Source organism: Salvelinus sp. IW2-2015, linkage group LG4q.1:29 (genome assembly GCF_002910315.2).
Source record: "Salvelinus sp. IW2-2015 linkage group LG4q.1:29, ASM291031v2, whole genome shotgun sequence".
Taxonomy (NCBI): Eukaryota; Metazoa; Chordata; class Actinopteri; order Salmoniformes; family Salmonidae; genus Salvelinus; species Salvelinus sp. IW2-2015.
Window position 1 is genome coordinate 10388932 of NC_036842.1, and position 20402 is coordinate 10409333.

The following is a 20402-nucleotide window of genomic DNA, read 5'->3' on the forward strand; positions in this document are numbered from 1 at the left end:
ATTTTACTCCAATGTTTGCAAACAAAGTAAATGGAAACAAACAATATCGTCTTAAAACATGTTTACAACTATGCATTATAGCTCTTTCTATTAATTTGAGAGTTGAAACATGTCCCATCCCTCAKCTTTTTTCGCCAAAACAGTGGTGGGGAACACACTGTTATTGTTTCAACTGCTCATTTTTTTTTTTTTTTTACCTTTATTTAACTAGGCAAGTCAGTTAAGAACACATTCTTATTTACAATGACGGCCTAGGAACAGTGGGTTAACTGCCTTGTTCAGGGTCAGAACAACAGATTTTTACCTTGTCAGCTCGAGGATTCAATCTAGGAACCTTTCAGTTACTGGTCCAACGCTCTAATCTAACCACCCGATTGCTGCTTTAAGGAGGCCAAATGACAGTACAAGGACAGACTGGAGCAACAATTCTCCACTAGAGATTGCTCATCTGTCTGGAGAGGGCTTCAAAAGTTCACCAATTACAAACACAAAGCCCCCATATAGCAGGCGACTCCCTACTGCCGAAAAAACTGAACCAGTTCTATTGCAGTTTCGAATCACAAAAGACCCTCAACATTCAGGTCACTACCCCCCCCTCCTCCAATCTACTAGCAACCCTGCACACCTCTCCTTCCCCCATTTCTCTCCAGGCTCCTYTCTACTGTGCCATCCCAGACAACGTATAGAGACAGAAACAGACAGAGGAATTTACACAAAGTTTATATACATTATAACCAAAAATTATAAGTGAACATAGAGAGCTGTGTAAATTCCTCTCTGTTTCTGTCTCTATATGTTGTATACTGCTAGCAGCACCATATCACCAATAAAAATTCTGGGTATGTGTAAATGTATTAACCGAATAAAGGTGATTCTGATCTGGAATAAGAACATAGTCATACTGATTTTGAGTGATTTTAATGCTTCCTTCTTTCCAACTTTTCTTTATTTTTGTCTGCGTTGTCATTTTGAAAGACGTGGCTCTCTCTGACTTTATTATTGGTTCCTGTATATGTAGTCCATAGTATTTTAGCTCAAAGGTACTTTGAGACAAAACATGTTAGAAACGCCAACAATTCCCATCATCCTCAGCGGCCATAACGCAGACCAGGAAGAACCAAGGATGTGACGTTATTTCTTACATGGTACACAGTGGTTGTATTTTACAATATCATAGCTGGGATTTTGGCTATAATTCTAACCGTATATTCGAAACAAAAACGAAGGTAAGATACTATTTTAGCGTGTGTAGTTAGCTACAAAGACAGCTTGTTCGCGAGTCGAGGTTAGCTAATGCTAGCTATAATTGAAAATGTTGACAGGTCGTTTGCTATTAATATTTCATCGCGGGCCAAAATGCGATAAATACATCTATAAGGCAATTGAAGCGTTGATCTTAATTTGGTTTGACAAGTTAGATTTTATGTTGTTTAACAAGTGTGAAAGCATCTTTGTTTKTTTTATTATTGAATTGTAATGTGAGCTGACATACTAGCTAATACGTTGGGCGCGTTCGACATTGCAGCCGACTTTAAGTCAGGTCGAGACTGACTCTGATCTACACATCACCTTGCATCCTAAATAACTACTCAATATTATTTGTAGATCAGTCATTCAGTCACWATTTACCCATCATACATCACGGTTTTGATGCTCTCGAACACGGCCAATATGTAGAATTAGCTAGTTAGCAAGCAAGGCGGCGCTCTCTGCTCATTTGAGGGATTTTATGTTTCCATACACGGGTTTACATTTTTCTAGCGATTAGGGAGTGACCGTTATTTATAATAAGGGTTGCATGGAGAAAATCGGACCTCTCAGAAATTAAAATGGATGGCCCTCCCTATATTTTACCTAAACCCTCCCTGGATGCTTGAAAGTGACCTTCCCCTATATACCCAAAATAATAATTAAAAYAAATGGGATAGCAGAAAACATGTTCACCATCAGGTCTTGGACAGACCAGATCCTTAGATATGCATCTTTAGAAACTGTTGCTGTAAGCATTACATGGATTTTGATGGTACACAGGGCTGCGGGCCAGCAGGTTGTGGGTTCGCAGACCACAGTATGGGTGGAAACATAYCCTTCATAGTAAAAGCATTGCATGAATCTATCATCGTATTTGCAGGTCCGAGAAAAAATGTCCTATTGTAGATTAGAACAGTGTTGCGGCGTCAYTACAGCCTGGGGTTCGATCCCAGACTGTGTCATGACTGGGAGTCCCATAGGGCGGCGCACAATTGGCCCAGCGTCGTCCAGGTTAGGGGAGGGTTTGGCCGGGGGGGGACTTTACTTGGTTCACTGAGCTCTAGGGACTTCTTGTGGCGGGCCTGGCGCCTGCAGGCTGACTTCGGTCGTCAGTTGAACAATGTTTCCTCCGACACATTGATGGAGCTGGCTTCCTGGTTAAGCAAACAGTTATTAAGAAGCGCGKTTTGGCGGGTCACGTTTCGGAGGACCCATGACTCGACCTTCGCCTCTCCCGAGCCCGTTGGGGTTGCAGCGAGGAGATAAGATCGTAATCACGAAAAGGGGGTAAAAATAAAAATCTGAGACATCATTAGGATCTGAGCCTGGTACTTTCAAARGTTAGGTCTACCAACGCAGAAAAATGTAAGCTTTATCTGCAGGCTACTCTTCTTCTGTTGCTTAACGAGGTCACAAGTGTTTCGCTAAAAGCTGGCTGGGTTTAAACATTTTCTAATGTACAGAAATTGAATAGCTTAATCAATTGATAGTGACTGAATTAGATTACTCCCCAAGCAAATTAAAAATTGACTTTTCTGTTAAATAAGGTTGTAGTTCAGCCTCTCAATGTTAAAGAAATGAAAAAAATGACATCACCATATGCATCGGAGTCACTTCTTTCCCGGGTATTTTACAGCTTGTTTCTAGCATAAAGCATCGCGGACCAAAGCGCTGTTATGGATTACTTTATTAAAACGGATCCGTTTTATTTTCTTCTWAATCTTAAGCTAACAAGGGGTAGGCCTATGCCTTTTGCCATTTTGCATACTTTCTCAAGTCGAGTCTTGGTTTTAACTTAACAGCCCTGATATGGAGGTAGGGCATTTAAAGAGTGCATGGTGGTTGGAGGAACTGACCGACAAATCTATGGATATAGCAGCCTTTAGYCTAATATAGTCTGTCAAACAGGTAGGCCTACCTCATAATAGAAAGATGTAGTCTCCAACACAAAGCTCTTTTGTTGTTAGCAAAGTCTAATTAAAATTAAGACAGTTTAAATTAGAGGTMGACCGATTATGATTTTTCAATATTGCACTTTTACTTTCTTCTCCAACACTTTATTTTTTATCTTTATGTTTCATTATTTATTTGAGACTAAATTGATTTTATTTATGTATTATATTAAGTTAAAATAAGTGTTCATTCAGCATTGTTGTAATTGTCATTATTACAAATGTATATATATAAAAAAAATTGCAGATTAATCGGTATCTGCTTCTTTTTTTTTGGTCCTCTAATAATCTGTATCGGCATTGAAAAATCATAATCAGTCGACCTCTACTCTCAGACCATGAGAAACAATATTTTCTGGTCTGATGAAACCAAGATTGAACTCTTTGGCCTGAATGCAAAGCATCACGTTTGGAGGAAACATGGCTCCATCTCTACGTACAAGCATGGTGGTGGCAGCATCATGCTGTGGGGATGTTTTTCAGCGATAGGGACTGGGAGACTAGTCAGGACCGAGGGAAAGATGAGAATGGCCTTATTTCTATTACAGCATATTAGATGACTCTCATTCATTTTCCAATCACCCAGTTCAATATTACAGCGATGGGTTTAGGCTACTATATATCACATTTTCCCWATATCAAATCAAAATGTATTGGTCACATACATGGTTAGCAGATGTTAATGTGAGTGTAGCAAAATGCTTGTGCTTCTAGTTCCGACATTGCAGTAATATCTMAAAAGTAATCTAACAATTCCCCAATAACTACCTAATACACACAAATCTAAAGGGGTGAATGAGAATATGTACATTATAAGTATATGGATGAGCGATGGCCGAGCGGCATAGGCAAGGTGCAATAGATGGTATTAAATACAGTTGACGTCGGAAGTTTACATACACCTTAGCTAAATACATTTAAACTAATGTTTTCACAATTCCTGACTTTTAATCCTAGTAAAAATTCCCTGTCGTAGGTCAGTTAGGATCACCACTTTATTTTAAGAATGTGAAATGTCAGAATAATAGTAGAGTGATTTATTTCAGCTTTTATTTCTTTCATCACATTCCCAGTGGGTCAGAAGTTTACATACACTCAATTAGTATTTGGTAGCATTGCCTTTAAATTGTTTAACTTGGGTCAAACKTTAAAGGTAGCTTCCCACAATAAGTTGGGTGAATTTTGGCCCATTCCTCCTGACAGAGCTGGTGTAACTGAGTCAGGTTTGTAGGCCTCCTTGCTCGCACATGCTTTTTCAGTTCTGCCCACAAATKTTCTATGGGATTGAGGTCAGGGCTTTGTGATGGCCACTCCGATACCTTGACTTTGTTGTCCTTAAGCCATTTTGCCACAACTTTGGAAGTATGCTTGGGGTCATTGTCCATTTGGAAGACCCATTTGCGACCAAGCTTTAACTTCCTGACTGATGTCTTSAGATGTTGCTTCAATATATCCACAATATCTTCYTCCCTCATGATGCCATCTATTTTGTGAAGTGCACCAGKCCCTCCTGCAGCAAAGAACCCCCACAACATGATGCTGCCACCCCTGTGCTTCACGGTTGGGATGGTGTTCGGCTTACAAGCCTCCCACTTTTTCCTCCAAAAATAACAATGGTCATTATGGCCAAACAGTTCTATTTTTGTTTCATCAGACCAGAGGACATTTCTCAAAAAAGTACGATCTTTGTCCCCATGTGCAGTTGCAAACCGTAGTCTGTCTTTTTAATGGTGGTTTTGGAGCAGTGGCTTCTTCCTTGCTGAGCGGCCTTTAATGTTATGTCGATACAGGATTAGTTTTTACTGTGGATATAGATACTTTTGTACCTGTTTCCTCCAGCATCTTCACAAGGTCCTAATTTGCACTTTTYGCACCAAAGTACGTTMATCTCTAGGAGACTGAACATGTCTCCTTCTCCTGCTGTTTCCTGAAGTCCACGATCATCTCCTTTGTTTTGTTGACGTTGAGTGAGAGTTTGTTTTCCTGACACCACACTCCGAGTGCCCTCACCTCGTCCCTGTAGGCTGTGTTGTTGTTGTTGGTAATCAWGCCCACTACTGTTGTGTTGTCTGCAAACTTGATGATTGAGTTGGAGGCGTGCATGGCCATGCAGTCGTGGGTGAACAGGGACTACAGGAGAGGGCTGAGCACTCACCCATGTGGGGCCCCAGTGTTGAGGGTCAGCGAACTGGAGATGTTGTTTCCTACCTTCACCACCTGGGGGCGGCCCCTCAAAGTCCAGGACCCAATTGCACAGGGTAGGGTTGAGACCCAGGGCCTCCAGCTTGATGATGAGCTTGTCAATGTTAGCGAGCCGCGACGGTGGCACTATTATCCTCAAAGCGGGCAATGAAGGTGTTTAGTTTGTCTGGAATTGTGACGTCGGTGTCCATGACGTGGCTGTTTTTGTAGTCCGTGATTTCCTGTAGCCCTTGCCACATACGTCTCGTGTCTGAGTCGTTGAATTGCGACTCCACCTTGTCCCTGTACCGGCATTTCTCTTGTTTGATTGCCTTGCGGAGGGAATAACTACACWGTTTATATGCAGCYGTATTTCCAGACCTCTTTCCGTGGTTAAATGCGGTGGATCGCGCTTTCAGTTTTGCACGAATGCCGCCATCCATCCACGGTTTCTGGTTAGGGTAGGTTTAAATAGTCACAATGGGTACAACATATCCAATGCACTTCTTTATAAACTCACTCAGAGTCAGCGTATAGGTCTATGTTGCTCTCTGAGGCTGACCGAAACATATTCCAGTCCGCGTGATCAAAACAATCTTGAAGCGTGGCTTCCGATTGTTCAGACCAGCATTGAATGGTTCTCGTCACTGGTACATTCTGTTTGAGTTTCTGCCTATAAGACGGTACGAGCAAGATGACGTCGTGGTCGGATTTGCMGAAGGAAGGGTGGGGGAGGGCTTTGTATGCATTGSAGAAGTTAGAGTAGCAGTGGTCGAGTATTACCCCTGCGCGTCGTGCAATTAATATGCTGATAGAATTTAGGTAGCCTTGTTCTCAAATTTGCTTTGTTAAAATCCCCAGCTACGATAAATGCAGCCTCCGGATATATAGTTTCCAGTTTACATAGAGTCAATCAATCAATCAAATKTATGTATAAAGCCCGTTTTACATCAGCTGATGTCACAAAGTGCTGTACAGAAACCCAGCCTAAAACCCCAAACAGCAAGCAATGCAGGTGTAGAAGCACGGGGGCTAGGAAAATCTCCCTAGAAAGGCCAGAACCTAGGAAGAAACCTAGAGGAACCAGGCTATGAGGGGTGGCCAGTCCTCTTCTGGCTGTGCCGGGTGGAGATTATAACAGATGGCCAAGATGTTCAAATGTTCATAGATGACCAGGAGGGTCAAATAATAATCATCACAGTGGTTGTTGAGGGTGCTACAGGTCAGCACCTCAGGAGTAAATGTCAGTTGGCTTTTCATAGCCGATCATTCAGAGTATCTCTACCGCTCCTGCTGTCTCTAGAGAGTTGAAAACAGCAGGTCTGGGACAGGTAGCACGTCCGGTGAACAGGTCAGGGTTCCATAGCTGCAGGCAGAACAGCTGAAACTGGACCAAATCGGAAAGATTGGTAGGAGCAAGCCCATGTAATGCTTTGTAGGTTAGCAGTAAAACCTTGAATTCAGCCCTTGCCTTAACAGGAAGCCAGTGTAGAGAGGCTAGCACTGGAGTAATTAGAGTCCAGTGAAGTTCCGTGAGGGGTGTCTTGGTGTTTGCTTGAGGGGGAATGTACACAGCTGTGACAATATATAGCCATCATAAGGTTGCTAAAACCCAGCCTATGAATGAAAGTTTACAACGTAGGTGCACACAGGTCGAGAGACAAATTTGAGGCGACAGACAGTGACATTAAATACTGCCTTGCAMACTTGCCTGCATCTAGCTGATATAGGGTGTAATCATTAGTCCAACCGTTGCAAACGAGAGTTTCTATTGGACACATTCAGGTATGTTTATCCCCGTTTGCTTCAGTTTAATATTTTTTTGAAAGTGAACTGAGTTCACTTTCATAGCAACCACGTAGTATTCMTTTTATGCGCTCTCCTCCTCTCACCTTGTCCCTTCGCTTGTGGACTTCAATGCACAACACATCAGCTGTATGTGACCAGGCGAAAAAACCTTTCMAAGCCAAACCTCTACACACAGCCTACATCRTTGTCACCATATTAGCTAAAGTAACGTCATAGACAGCATAGCTAATGAAACTAACATGTTAGTAAACCTGCTGCAATCATGCAGTAACATTAGTGTACAGTCAGTAAGCAGTTATACCGGCGGGCCCCGGTGGCAATAAATTAGTCATACCAAAAGCTTACCTTGACTTGGAAGAGTTCCAGTGTTGTGTTGGATAGTCATAGCCAACTAGCTAATATAGCATTGCTCTGTTTGAGCAGGGTGTTGCAGTAGGCTAAACTAGCTAGCTGTATTTGCTAGCTAAGTGAAACTGAAAGTGAAAAAAATGACAATCTCTCTATATTTCTCTCTTGCTTCTCCTTCATTGAGGAATAAATACTATTACTAAGAAAACTATTGTCTTTCTCACTCTGAGTCAACTACTCACCACATTTTATACACTGCAGTGCTAGCTGTAGCATATGCTTTCAGTACTAGATTATTTCTCTAAAACTTTGATTGGGGGACAACATGTCAGTTCATGCTGCAAGAGCTCTGATAGGTTGGAGGAGGTCCTCCGGAAGTTGTCATAATTACTGTGTATGTCTATGGGAGGGGTGAGAACCATGAGCCTCCTATGTTTTGTATTGAGGTCAATGTACCCAGAGTAGGACGGAAGCTAGCTGTCCTCCGGCTACACCGTGGTGCTACCCTACAGAGTGCTGTTGAGTTTACTGTAGACCTTCTTTGCAAAATAGTGTGTTTCAACCAATTGTTTGGTGATGCGATTATATTCAGTATAGTTTTATCTGAAATAATTACTTTTTAAACGTTTTACCATCTTTACAATTTCCTCCTCTGAGGAGCCGCCACTGTCGCACAGTGCTCMCAAAATAATACTCCTGCTCGCACAGCAAAATATTTGGTCGCATATGCAACCACATTGGTCGCRCTTTAGAGGCCTATGCTCCATTCAGTTTAGGAGTCTCAAAACCCCAAACCCTGCTCTCCTCAGAACGCTGCAATCAATACCTGTGCTTCTTCCAAAGCAAAATTGAAAACCTCAACACCATCCTGTCCTCTCCAGCCCCTTAGTTGATCTACGCTTCCTGAGTCAAGGTTCTCCACCTYCACCACAGTCACTACTGCTGATGTAACCAAGCTGGTTAGGACAATGAGGCCAGGAGGCCCACCACTTATTCACTTGACACTATTSCCCACCTCCCTGGTCAAGACCTGCTTACCTGCTCTGGAGCCTTCCCTCACAGAAATCATCAAGTCCCTTATCACTGGATGTGTCCCTCCTCAGCTCAAACTCGCCTCAGTCAAACCAGTACTTAAAAAGGCTGGAGCTTTATTTTTTTCTTAAGATCCCCATTTTATTTGGATCTGACCCTGACAACATCCAGAACTACAGGCCTATCTCCAACCAGCCCTTCCTGAGTACGCTCCTCGACACCATCTGGCCACTCACAACCTATTTGAGCCCTTCCAGTCGGCTTTAAGAGCTCACCTCCCCCATCTTCCAAGCAAAACAATTTAGTGGCCCCCCTCTTGACAACAGAGAGAAGTTTTAGAGTTCATTTCCTGCAATTCTACACATTTTGCCTTGGGGCGGAGAGAAGATTTCGCAATTTTATAACTCCGTTCATGCAATTCTACTCATTTTGCCATAGGGTGGAGAGAAATGTTTGCTAAGAAAATCAATGGGGGCCCCCCGGTTGGTAATTCCACCTTGATTACTACAAGTTTAATTATCTGGCCGCTAGCCTAACTTACCAATCTAAAACATGTTAGCCCACATGGGCTAGTTGAGTTACTGTCAGTGACTGACGAGAGAAAATCTGTACCCAAGAATCTGTCTGTCCTCATTCTACCCTCTTGCCCCACACACACCTTCACTCCTCCAGGTCTATCTCCCTTCAGCAGCCCCACAGCAGACTAAAAACTATGGGTGACACGGCTGTGGAACAGACTTRTAGTCACTGTCAGGGCTGCAGAGTCTCTGGCCTCTGCATTTAAGGCTCAGCTCAAGACTGAGCTGTTCAGAAAAGCTTTCAAGGACCTCTGTTAATTCTGTTCTACTGTCCACTGGACCTGACAACACCTGTATATAGCTTTGATTGACGTCTGCTTACTATGTCCTGTGTTTTGGATTGTTTTTATTATTAGAATTTTATTTTTGATTAATTTCTTCAGTGCCTTGGGTGTAAGAAAAGCCAGCGTTCTCTCCAAAGSAATGTTAGAGAGGCGCTGCGCCACCTTGTGGACTGGTAACATATGTTATCATATAAGGCAATTGTTTGCTCTAGATTGCAGGAAATGGTGGTTACAGTTCCCCCCCGGCTGTACGCAGCAGCACCATCTCATTAAAAGAATCCGCGGAAGAACCCTGAAAGCAAATTTTAAATGAATTATTATTTTATTAGGTAGTSAATATGGCATTTCTCTTTCACAGCCTCTAGTCTATATAACTTCTAGGGATTGATTCTAAAACGTTGTCTCTTTTCAGTGACTGTTTTGCCGTTGAGAGAGCGGTAAGAGAGGCAGGATGAGTGGGGCTGCGCTGGGCATTGAGATAGTGGTGGTGTTCTTCCTGGCTCTGTTCCTGCTGCATCGTTATGCAGACTTCCGTAAGCAGCAGAGGATGGTGCTGTTTGGCACCTTGCTGGCCTGGTACCTGTGTTTCCTCATCGTCTTCATTCTTCCTCTGGACATCAGCACGGTTAGTACTATTACTGAACACATTCACCACACACTGAAGCCCCATCTTATCCATTCCCTTTGACAAAAAAATTGGATCAAAATGGTGACCATTAACTTTGTGGTGTCTGTGTGTTTGCATACCTCTCTGATGTCTTCCTGTGTGTTTGACCTTTCAGACAATCTACAAGCAGTGTAAGATTGATCATGAAGAACATCCCGCCGTACTCCCTGTGACCCCACTGCTATCCAATCAAACAGCAGGAAACTCAACTATGGCCACTGCCACTAAAAGGTTAGAGTGCCTAGGGTGTCATCAAATGTTCATGTGTAATAGGATTTGGTTCAGCATTCAGGGTAATGACATGATAGGTCAGGATTTGGTTGAACAAAACGCCAGCATACCCTGGTTAAGACCAGGGACGAGGGGCCCAGCCAAAAAGCAGTAACCACTGCTGTAATTTCAAACATGACACTGTGTTTCAGCTGTCTTCTCAAACCAGAGAGGTTTTGCAGAGGCTCGTCTAAATCAGATTACAAGGCAGGTTTTGTATATCTGTTGTCACACACACTTATTTGCAACAGCTAGACGTAATCTAATTTCACTTATAAGTCCAGCCTCTTCCTACCATGAAAAGTTGAGTACTTCGGGTCCTTTTTAGTTTTGCTCATTGTTATGTAAAGTGTTTTTTTCCCAGTCTGACATGTTACCCTAATAGTTTATACAAGGCAAACATTGGAGTTCCATGGTTTTAAATATGAAGATCAATGTTCGTGTACTTTGCTCCAGTTTCAATGTTTTGATTCATCTTAAATAGGTCACCAGCACACTAGCACAGTATACACTGAGTGTACAAAAACATTATATAATTAACTCCGGGCGTACTCCGTGTATAATCAGTATAGCGTAAGCGTTATTTCCCCARGTTTGCTTACATATTAACACTTTGTGTTTCCCTTGACAGTGTTCTCAAGGTGTGTTACAAGCCATGGAGCTACATTCCAGATGGAATCATGCCTGTGTTCTGGAGAGTTGTTTACTGGACCTCTCAGTGTCTCACCTGGTGAGGTTTAGAGCAGAATTTGCATGGTGTTGTATGTACTGGAAACACTAGACTGACAAGGACTTGGGACAGGAATTGTCTGCCCGAGTTAATATAGTTTGACTGACCAGTCTTTCTTCACTAAGCCAATCACCCACATCTGTCCCTATAGAGATGTTCTCTTACTTCACATATTCTAGTACACCTACCTTACTCCAGATGTTTATGTTCTTGTAGGCTGCTGCTGCCCTTCATGCAGTCCTATGCACGCTCAGGGGGCTTTTCCATCACTGGGAAAATAAAGACTGCACTGATAGAGAACGCCATTTATTACGGAACATACCTGCTCATCTTCGGCTCGCTGCTTATCTACGTGGCCGTTCACCCTCAGTGGCACCTCTCCTGGTGAGTGCACAGCAACATGGACAAATTAGTGGTTTGGAAAGTGTAGCTGTTGACTACAAAAACAACGTTTAACATTCCGTATTTCACCTCATTTGTATTCTWCACAACTCCGTGCAAACATGGAAGGGTAATTAGGAGGAACCATGTTTGTCTTCGTCTCGCGTAAATCTGGTTTGGTATGTCTCCCTGCTTCTCTCAGGTATGAGCTGCAGACAATAGGCATCACTGCAGCCAACACCTGGGGTCTGTTCCTGCTGGTGCTGTTGCTGGGTTACGGCCTGGTGGAGATTCCGCGCTCCTATTGGAACGCCTCGCGGCGGGGACACCTGCTCATCAAGACCTACTTCAAGGCAGCCAAGCTGATGACGGAGAAGGCTGATGCACAGGAGAACCTAGAGGATGTCATGGAGGTAGGGAAAACTTCCTGCTCTCACTATGAAATGGAAACTTTAGTGTGCTCTGTTTCTTAGAAACTGAGTTAAATTGTGTTTAACACTAGAAAAGCCTGGCCTCGTTAGACCCCCCCCTTCGGGCCACATTCTAACAGTCTAATAAGACATTTTATATACAGTATGCTATCTCAAAAAATATCATTTGGTTGTGTTTATAACATTATAATACGAAAGAACATTTATTATCAAAGAACACAATAGCATTTTCAACTGTAGACCTTACAACGGTAAAACCACAAAAACGCCACAATTTGTGTTAAAAACCATTTAAATAAACATCGTCACAAATATCATTCATTCATTACAGGCAGGTCTTAAGGAACATTTTGATTTTTTTTTTAAAGCATTGAAGAAGAACAGAGTAGCATTTTGAATTTAAATATATTACTGTGAGTTTTGCGAGTTTACGTGGGGAGCGCATAGAATCTTGRTAATTCTGTCAAAAAGTTATATATTTTTTTTATAGAGCTCAAGGGTTGTTTTGGCAATGATAGGTGATTTGGGAACTGCAGAATATGCTCTTTTTGATACTATGTAGACATTTGAAAAAGTCACTTTTTGGCGCTCTGTTTACCTGCCTGTGTCAATTCCAAGCCCCGCTGTGAATCAATCAATCAAATGTATTTATATAGCCCTTTTTACATCAGCCGATGTCACAAAGTGCTGTACAGAAACCCAGCCTAAAACCCCAAACAGCAAGCAATGCAGSTGTAGAAGCACGGTGGCTAGGAAAAACTCTCTAGAAASGCAGGAACCTAGGAAGAAACCTGGAGAGGAACCAGGCTCTGAGGGGTGGCCAGTCCTCTTCTGGCTGTGCCGGGTGGAGATTATAACAGAACATGGCCATGATGTTCAAATGTTCATAGATGACCAGCAGGGTCAAATAATAATAATAATCACAGTGGTTGTAGAGGGTGCAAAAGGTCAGCACCTCAGGAGTAAATGTCAGTTGGCTTTTCATAGCTGATCATTCAGAGTTAGAGACAGCAGGTGCGGTAGAGAGAGAGTCGAAAACAGCAGGTTCGGGACAAGGTAGCACATCCGGTGAACAGGTCAGGGTTTCATAGCCGCAGGCAGAACAGTTGAAATATATTGCAACAGATTCTTCATATACAATTCATAATATTCTCACCCATCAGTCTATTGTCAATTTAATCTCCTCTTTAGGCTAACTCTCTTATTCTATGTGTGAATTTATTTTTCAGGTGTAGTTAGGTGTAGTTTCGATGGGCCATCAGCTACGCAGGCTGACTGCCAGTGAATGACTTGCGGTGAATAAGGGRCAGGGGGGAAAAATGTCATGTCCTCTTGAAACGGCTTATAACTCAATATGTTTGATTTTATAGACTTATTTAGGAAAGTCAAGGACAGGTGGGGACATGGCACGACTTAAAAAATGGCAGAGTAATTAAAAAAGTGCATTTTGTTTTGAGTCAACATGACGCTCTCGGCTCCCCTAGAGTTAATTGATGTCCTTTTTTTTTTTTTTTGTCCACATTTGTTGTGCGTCTGTTTTAGGAAGTGCGAAAGGTCCAAGAATCCATCAAGTACAACCACCCACTGAGGAAGTACATYGATACTGTTCTTAGAAAGGTAAGATTAAAGGAGCTTCACGAGGAAAGAAACAATTTGCACGTTCTTAGTGAAGAATAGATGGAGCCCCACCACAATCTCTGCTCCGTGTGCTTAAAGTGAGGATTAAACAAGTGAGGAATGTGACGTGGCCTGAGAGAGACGGGCGCCTTTTGTTAATCCTAACACGAGTTTTCTCCCTTAGTGCCCTGTGGACTACCAGGAGAAGATGGGCAGAAACATGGATGACTATGAGGACTTTGATGACAAACAGAACACCTATCCCAGTGAGAAGAGCCTGGTGAAGCTTCACAAACAAGTAAAATGAAGAAATATATTAGAAGGCTTTTCACTTAAGTATTTCATTGTGTTTACTTTATTTTACTGATATATCCAGTAGCTATATTAGATTCAATTGTGGTTAAATCAGACTAATGTGGTTATTTTGTGAATGGTCAGGTAATTTACGCAGTGCAGAGGCACAACAGGACCCGTGTCCAGTGGCTGATCCTCCTGCAGCAGGCTATGCACCTGGAGGATGTGGCAAAGAATGAGACCAGCTCAGCCCACCAGTTTGTCCGCAGCTTCCCCTCCACAGAACCAACTAGCTGGCTCAGCCGATACTTTTACACTCCTACCGTAGGTGGGTCACATCAAATTGTATTTGTCACATACACGTGTTTAGCAGATGTTATTGCGGATGTAGCGAAATGCTTGTGTTTCTAGCTGTAACAGTGCAGTAATATCTAACAAGTAATATCCAACAATTTCATAACAACACACTCAAATCTGAAGTAAAGGAATGGAACCAAGAATATACAAATATTTGGGCGAGCAATGTCAGAGCAGCTCCGACCAAGATACAGCAGGAAAGGAACAGGAACAGGAAAGAACACAGCATACACATATGAGATGAGCAATGCAAAATATGTAAACATCATCAGAGTGATTAGTGTTCCACTATTAAGGCGGCCAGCGAGTTTAAAGTCTATATATATAGGGCAGCAGCCTCCACAATGTGCCAGCGATGGCTATTCAACAGTCCGATGGCCCCTGTCCCTCAGTCTCTCGGTCCTAGCTTCAATGCACCTTTACTGACCCCGCCCTCCGGACGACAGCAGGGTGAACAGGCAGTGGCCCGGGTAGCTGCCGTCCCCGATGATCCCCTTGGCCATCCTGTGACATCGGCGCTGCAGGTGTCCTGGAGAGCAGGCAGCCCGCCCCCGGTGATGCGCTGGGCAGACAGCACCAACCTCTGGAGAGCCCCGCGGACGGTGCAGCCACCGTATCAGGCGGCGACACAGCCCGACAGGACGCCTGGTGTGCATCTGCAAAAGTTTGTGAGGGTTTTAGGCGCCAAGCCAAATCCCCTCAGCCACCTGAGGTTGAAGAGGCGCTGCTGCGCACCCTTAACCACACTGTCCACACGGGTGGACCACCTCAGTGTCAATGATGTTTACGCCGAGGAACTTGAAGCCCTCCACCTTCTCCACTGCGGTCCCGTCGATGCGGACAGGGGGGCACCCCCTCCGCTGCTTCCTGAAGTCCACGATCAGCACCTTTGTTTTGTTGACGTTGGGTGAGAGGCCATCTTGCCGGCACCACACCCCCAGGTATCCCACTTCCCCCCTGCAGGCCGCCCGGCACTGTTGGCAATCAGGCCCACCACTGCCGTGTCGGCCGCAAACTTGATGACCGAGCGGCCACGCAATCATGGGAKTACAGGARGGGGCCGAGCACGCATCCCCGCTGGGCCCCAGTGCCGAGGACAAAAGAAGTGGAGGTGCCCTTCACCACCTGGAGGTGGCCCGTCAGGAAGGCCAGGACCCAGTTGCACAAGGTGGGGTTCTGACCCAGGGCCTCAAGCTTAATGATGAGCTTGGAGGGTATTATGGTGTTGAATGCTGAGCTATAGTCAATGAACAGCATTCTTACATAGGTATTCCTCTTGTCCAGATGGGATTGGGCAGTGCAGTGTGATGGCGATTGTATCGTCTGTGGATCTATTGAGGCGATAAGCAAATTGAAGTGGGTCTAGGGTGGCAGGTAAGGTAGAGGTGATATGATCCTTGACTAGTCTCTCAAAGCACTTCATGATAACAGAAGTGAGTGCTACAGGGCCATTTAGTTCAGTTACCTTTTGCTTTCTTGGKAACAGGAACAGTGGTGGACATCTTGAAGCATGTGGGGACAGCAGACTGGGATAGGGAGAGATTGAATATGTCCTGGATCAACTTTACAACTGACTGATTGTTCACTCACCTACAGTATGCTCTTCGCAGTGTTGGGTGCAGGGCTGTCTAGTCTTCCATTCCGCTTCTCATTTGGGATGTTTCTGAACGTCTAAGATCCTTGTGTGTTTGTATGTTGTTCTTCTCCAGAGTGGTACTGGGAGTGCCTGCTGAGACATTGGTTCTACCGGCTGCTGGCTGTGGTGCTGTCTCTGTTTTCTGTGGCCGTGGTGTGGTCTGAGTGCACCTTCTTCAGCACCCGACCCGTCCTCTCACTCTTCGCTGTCTTCATCCAGCTCGCTGAGAGAGACTACAACTACTTGTACATTGAGGTGAGATGCCAACGGAAAGCAGTTACTGGTGTACTACTGTACTAATTGGTGTATCTGATAATATCAACATCCTGTTGTGTATTCATAATTCAGTTGGAGCTTGTCGGTCTCTCACATGGTTATTGTTTTGTCCACTAGATGGCGTGCTTCATCACCATCTTCTTCCTGTGCACCTGTGTTTACTCCACTGTGTTCCGGATCAGAGTGTTCAACTACTACTATCTGGCCTCACACCACCAGACTGACGCCTACAGCCTGCAGTTCAGTGGCATGTAAGTGACTAGATGGTAGAGAGCAGTGAGAGGATGAATTTGGGTCTGATTGGATAGCTAAGTATCAAAGAGGGAGAACATCTCTGGAAATCATAGACAGTATAAGGTAGAAATGGACAAAATTGACATTCAGAAAGTGGTGTGTGTTTCTGGTTTTGGTGCATGTGTGCACAGAGCTATACTGTATGAGGACAGCTACACTGGAAATGACCATACCATCCCTTACTTTTCACCTGGTATATGTTTATGTAACATGATTTAATGTTAAATGTSTAATGTAGTCTTGTTGCTCTTTAGGCTGTTCTGCCGTCTGACCCCTCCTCTGTGTCTGAACTTCCTGGGTCTGATCCACATGGACTCTGCCATCTCCCACCAACTGAAGGAGCAGACGGCCTACACCTCTGTAAGACACAGCACGTCCTTCTGACAGTGATCMAACGTATTCCTTGACGTGTTCTTTTCCTCATGTTGATGATATGTCACTCCTCTGCAGATCATGGGTTCTATGAGGGTCCTATCGTTCATAGCTAATGGCTTCTACATCTATTACCCCATGCTCATATTACTGCTCTGCATCGCTACCTACTTCAGGTGAGTCCAGTCTGCTGTTTAGATTTTGGAATTCAATTGCATTTGTAGATCAATAATATTAGGATACATGATGATATCAACTTACTGTTCTACAAGGAGTACTCCTCCAATGACCCAAAAGGACTATCAGCGCACATACATACTGTGCAAGAACAAGTATTGATTTATGATAGACCATCACTGTTTCTGTATGAACCCTTTAGCCTGGGCACCCGCTGTCTGAACCTCCTGGGCTTTCAGCAGTTTGTGGGAGACAATGAAATGACCTCTGACCTGATCGATGAGGGCAAGGAGCTCATTCGGCGAGGTTTGGCACCACTTGAATTGAAATCTTTTGACAGGGGGGAAAAAAGCTTTGGTTTTCTGTTTGTGTGTGGTTGTCGACTAAAACAACGGTACTTAGTGATTTCTCTGTTTCTAACAGAGAAAAGAAAGCTCCAAAGGATTGAGGATGGAGAGAACCGACGAAGGGTGAGTGCCTAGTTTTCATTTCCCATGCCCCTTTATTGTGTGCGTTGGTAGTTATTTTTTGCAAAGAAACAGATCCAGATGATAACGTCAGGCCTGTGTTGTAGGAGTGGAAAGAGCGCTATGGTAACACGCGGGAAGACACCGCCAGGAACAGGATTAGAAATGAAGCAGCAGAAATGACAGAGACCAACTACTCCGATACTGTCCCTAACACTAGACGTGAGTGAATGGTCGCAAAGCCTGCTTACATTACGTTGTACTTGTTTTTCTACCGTTTGGCTAGATTTTACTCATTGCTTTGTTAAACAATTAATCACTGGTTTGTTTCCTAATGTAGTCATGGCTCATCATAATGCCACTAAGGATATCAACACCACATCTTCTTTATAAATCCCTTCTAACATGTATCRGAATTGAGCTGCGGAAGGCAGTGAAATGGTATTGATTGTTGTCTTTTCTCCAACAGAGGCCAAGTACTCTCGGACTGGCAGAGGAACAGAGAGAGACTCTATAGAACTTCTCCAGGACGCAGAGCCTTTGGACTTCAATGCAGAGACACTTTCAGACGACCCTCTTGAAGCAGGCTCCACCAGGTAATACGTCCTCCGGTGCCCACTCTTATCTATTTAAGTGTGTTAGTATAATTTTCTGCTCTGCTGTGGTCGATACCTGTAAGCAAATAACACAGACGTGTGTGTGTGTGTGTGTGTGTTGTTAAACATATACAGTATGCTCACTGTGCCTCTCCATGTTGCAGACATGTACCAGGCAGGTACCTGTCCATGTCCTCGTCACGGAGCAGAATCTTTGATGACGTTTGAGAGAAGTAGAGAGGGGAAGTCGAAGGAACAGGAAAGCTAGAAACACACATTAATGTTCATCCTCCACTTTTCAGGGAAGACCATACGAAGGAGAGACGCTCTCTCAACCTCTGTGAATGTAGCACATGACCTCTATCTCACACTACACTGTTGGCCTGATGTATCTGCTACCCCTCGTTTCCAATAGCTTGTCGCCTGTCAGAACACTCCAGTGGCTGTTAATATACACTTCCCCATTAGGCAGATAGCTGTCCTCCCCAGTGCCAGCCAGTGTGCATCATGTCATGAATGCATGAACCTGTACCCTATTTGGGCTTATCATTGTTAATCCGTTTTGTTATTTCATTTGTTACTTATGTGCATGAATTTCAATTAAAGGTCATCTGTTCATTTGATACCCACTGGAATGTGTCTTCCCTCAAATCTGGTTGACGGGTTGAGCGAATTGTTAATTTCTTTGAGAAGATAAGTAATTACCACTAATGAAGGATATTCTGGAGGGGGGAGACATTATATACACTACTGTTCAAAAGTTTGGGGTCACTTAGAAATGTCCTTGTTTTTTGAAAGAAAAGCAAAAAATATTGTCCATTTTAAAATAACATAAAATTGATTAGAAATACAGTGTAGACAYTGTTAATGTTGTAAATGACTATTGTAGTTGGAAACGACATWTTTTTTATGGAATTTCTTCATAGGCGTACAGAGGCCCATTATCAGCAACCATCACTCCTGTGTTCCAATGGCACGTTGTGTTAGCTAATCCAAGTTTATCATTTTAAAAGGCTAATTGAACATTAGAAAACCCTTTTGCAATTATGTTAGCACATGGAATAGCCTTCATTTCTCAGAACAAGAATAGACTGACGAGTTTCAGAAGAAAGAGCTTTGTTTCTGGCCATTTTGAGCCTGTAATTGAACTCACAAATGCTGCTGCTCCAGATACTCAACTAGTCTAAAGGGCAGTTTTATTGCTTCTTTAATCAGGACAACAGTTTTCAGCTGTGCTAACATAATTGCAAAAGGGTTTTCTAATGTTCAATTAGCCATTTAAAATTATAAACTTGGATTAGCTAACACAACGTGCCATTGGAACACAGGAGTGATGGTTGCTGATAATGGGCCTCTGTACGCCTATGTAGATATTCCATAAAAAATCTGCCCGTTTCCAGCTACAATAGTCATTTATAACATTAACAATGTCTACACTTTATTTCTGATCAATTTGATGTTATTTTAATGGACAAAAAATGTCCTTGTTTTTTAAAGAAAAGCACATTTCTAAGTAACGCCAAACTTTTGAACGGTAGTGTGTGTGTGTGTATATATATTTTTTATGCGTTTGTATTTATCTCCGAAAAGTTCCTAACTACCTACTTATTTAACTGTGCCAGAAAAATAGAAATAGTGGAACAAATGATCAATGTTTCAATTAATTAGTCTTGTGTTGTCAATTTGTCAGTCTTGTAGAATTCTATGATTTATGGTTCTGGTTTATGGAAGGATGGACAGTTGCTTGGGACTRTTTCTGAAGCTGCTACCATAGAAACGAAGTGTACAGTAGACAGTCCTCTATTTCTTGTATAATCTATGTGATCAGGCCCACACAGAGCTAACACACATGGTGTGTATACTGCCCATAGAGCTGAATACTAACTTGAGATGTGTGTTCTTAATTCACATTTTTTGTGCAAGGGAATTGATGTCAGATTTGTGTAAATCGGAACTCAAGTGTGAATTCAGCACATAACGCTAGAGATGTTGTTGCAATTGATGGAGGTCAACTGATACAGCTGTTATGTATTGTTATGTATACTCTCTTTTCTATTCCTAATGTCAGAATGACCTTAAACTTTCGTGTTTGAGAATTTATTTGTTTAAATTCTGTTGAAAGGCCTGTTTTTAAAARATTATTTGCAATATTGTGTCATTAACCATTGACCGCTTGACATTTAGTAAACTATTTAGAATTTAGGTGTTAAAGAATCTACTGAAGTCTTTTTGGGGTATCATTGTGCCATTTATTGTTTTATTTGTGTTTATTCGGCTGCATTACGAAAATGGCAAATGCACATTTTCCCAATTATGATTCCATTTTTTGGTTTTAATTACTTGGCTCAATCAACAACAAAAAAGTGACCTTCAAATGTCTTACATTTTAAATATTTATTCTT

General features: G+C 43.0%; 1 protein-coding gene across 1 annotated transcript; it reads left to right on the forward strand.

Moving 5' to 3' along the window:
• Positions 1-1119: 1119 nt before the first annotated feature.
• On the forward strand, positions 1120-18324 carry lmbrd2b (LMBR1 domain containing 2b). The gene is made up of 18 exons (XM_023983656.2): positions 1120-1226; positions 9848-10060; positions 10218-10333; positions 11004-11102; positions 11319-11486; positions 11686-11896; positions 13457-13531; positions 13716-13829; positions 13970-14153; positions 15892-16073; positions 16212-16345; positions 16643-16748; positions 16839-16936; positions 17140-17243; positions 17361-17407; positions 17512-17626; positions 17874-18000; positions 18165-18324. Exons 2-18 carry the CDS (start codon positions 9887-9889, stop codon positions 18226-18228), a joined length of 2118 nt encoding a protein of 705 aa, XP_023839424.1. The 5' UTR covers positions 1120-1226; positions 9848-9886; the 3' UTR covers positions 18229-18324.
• Positions 18325-20402: the final 2078 nt, after the last annotated feature.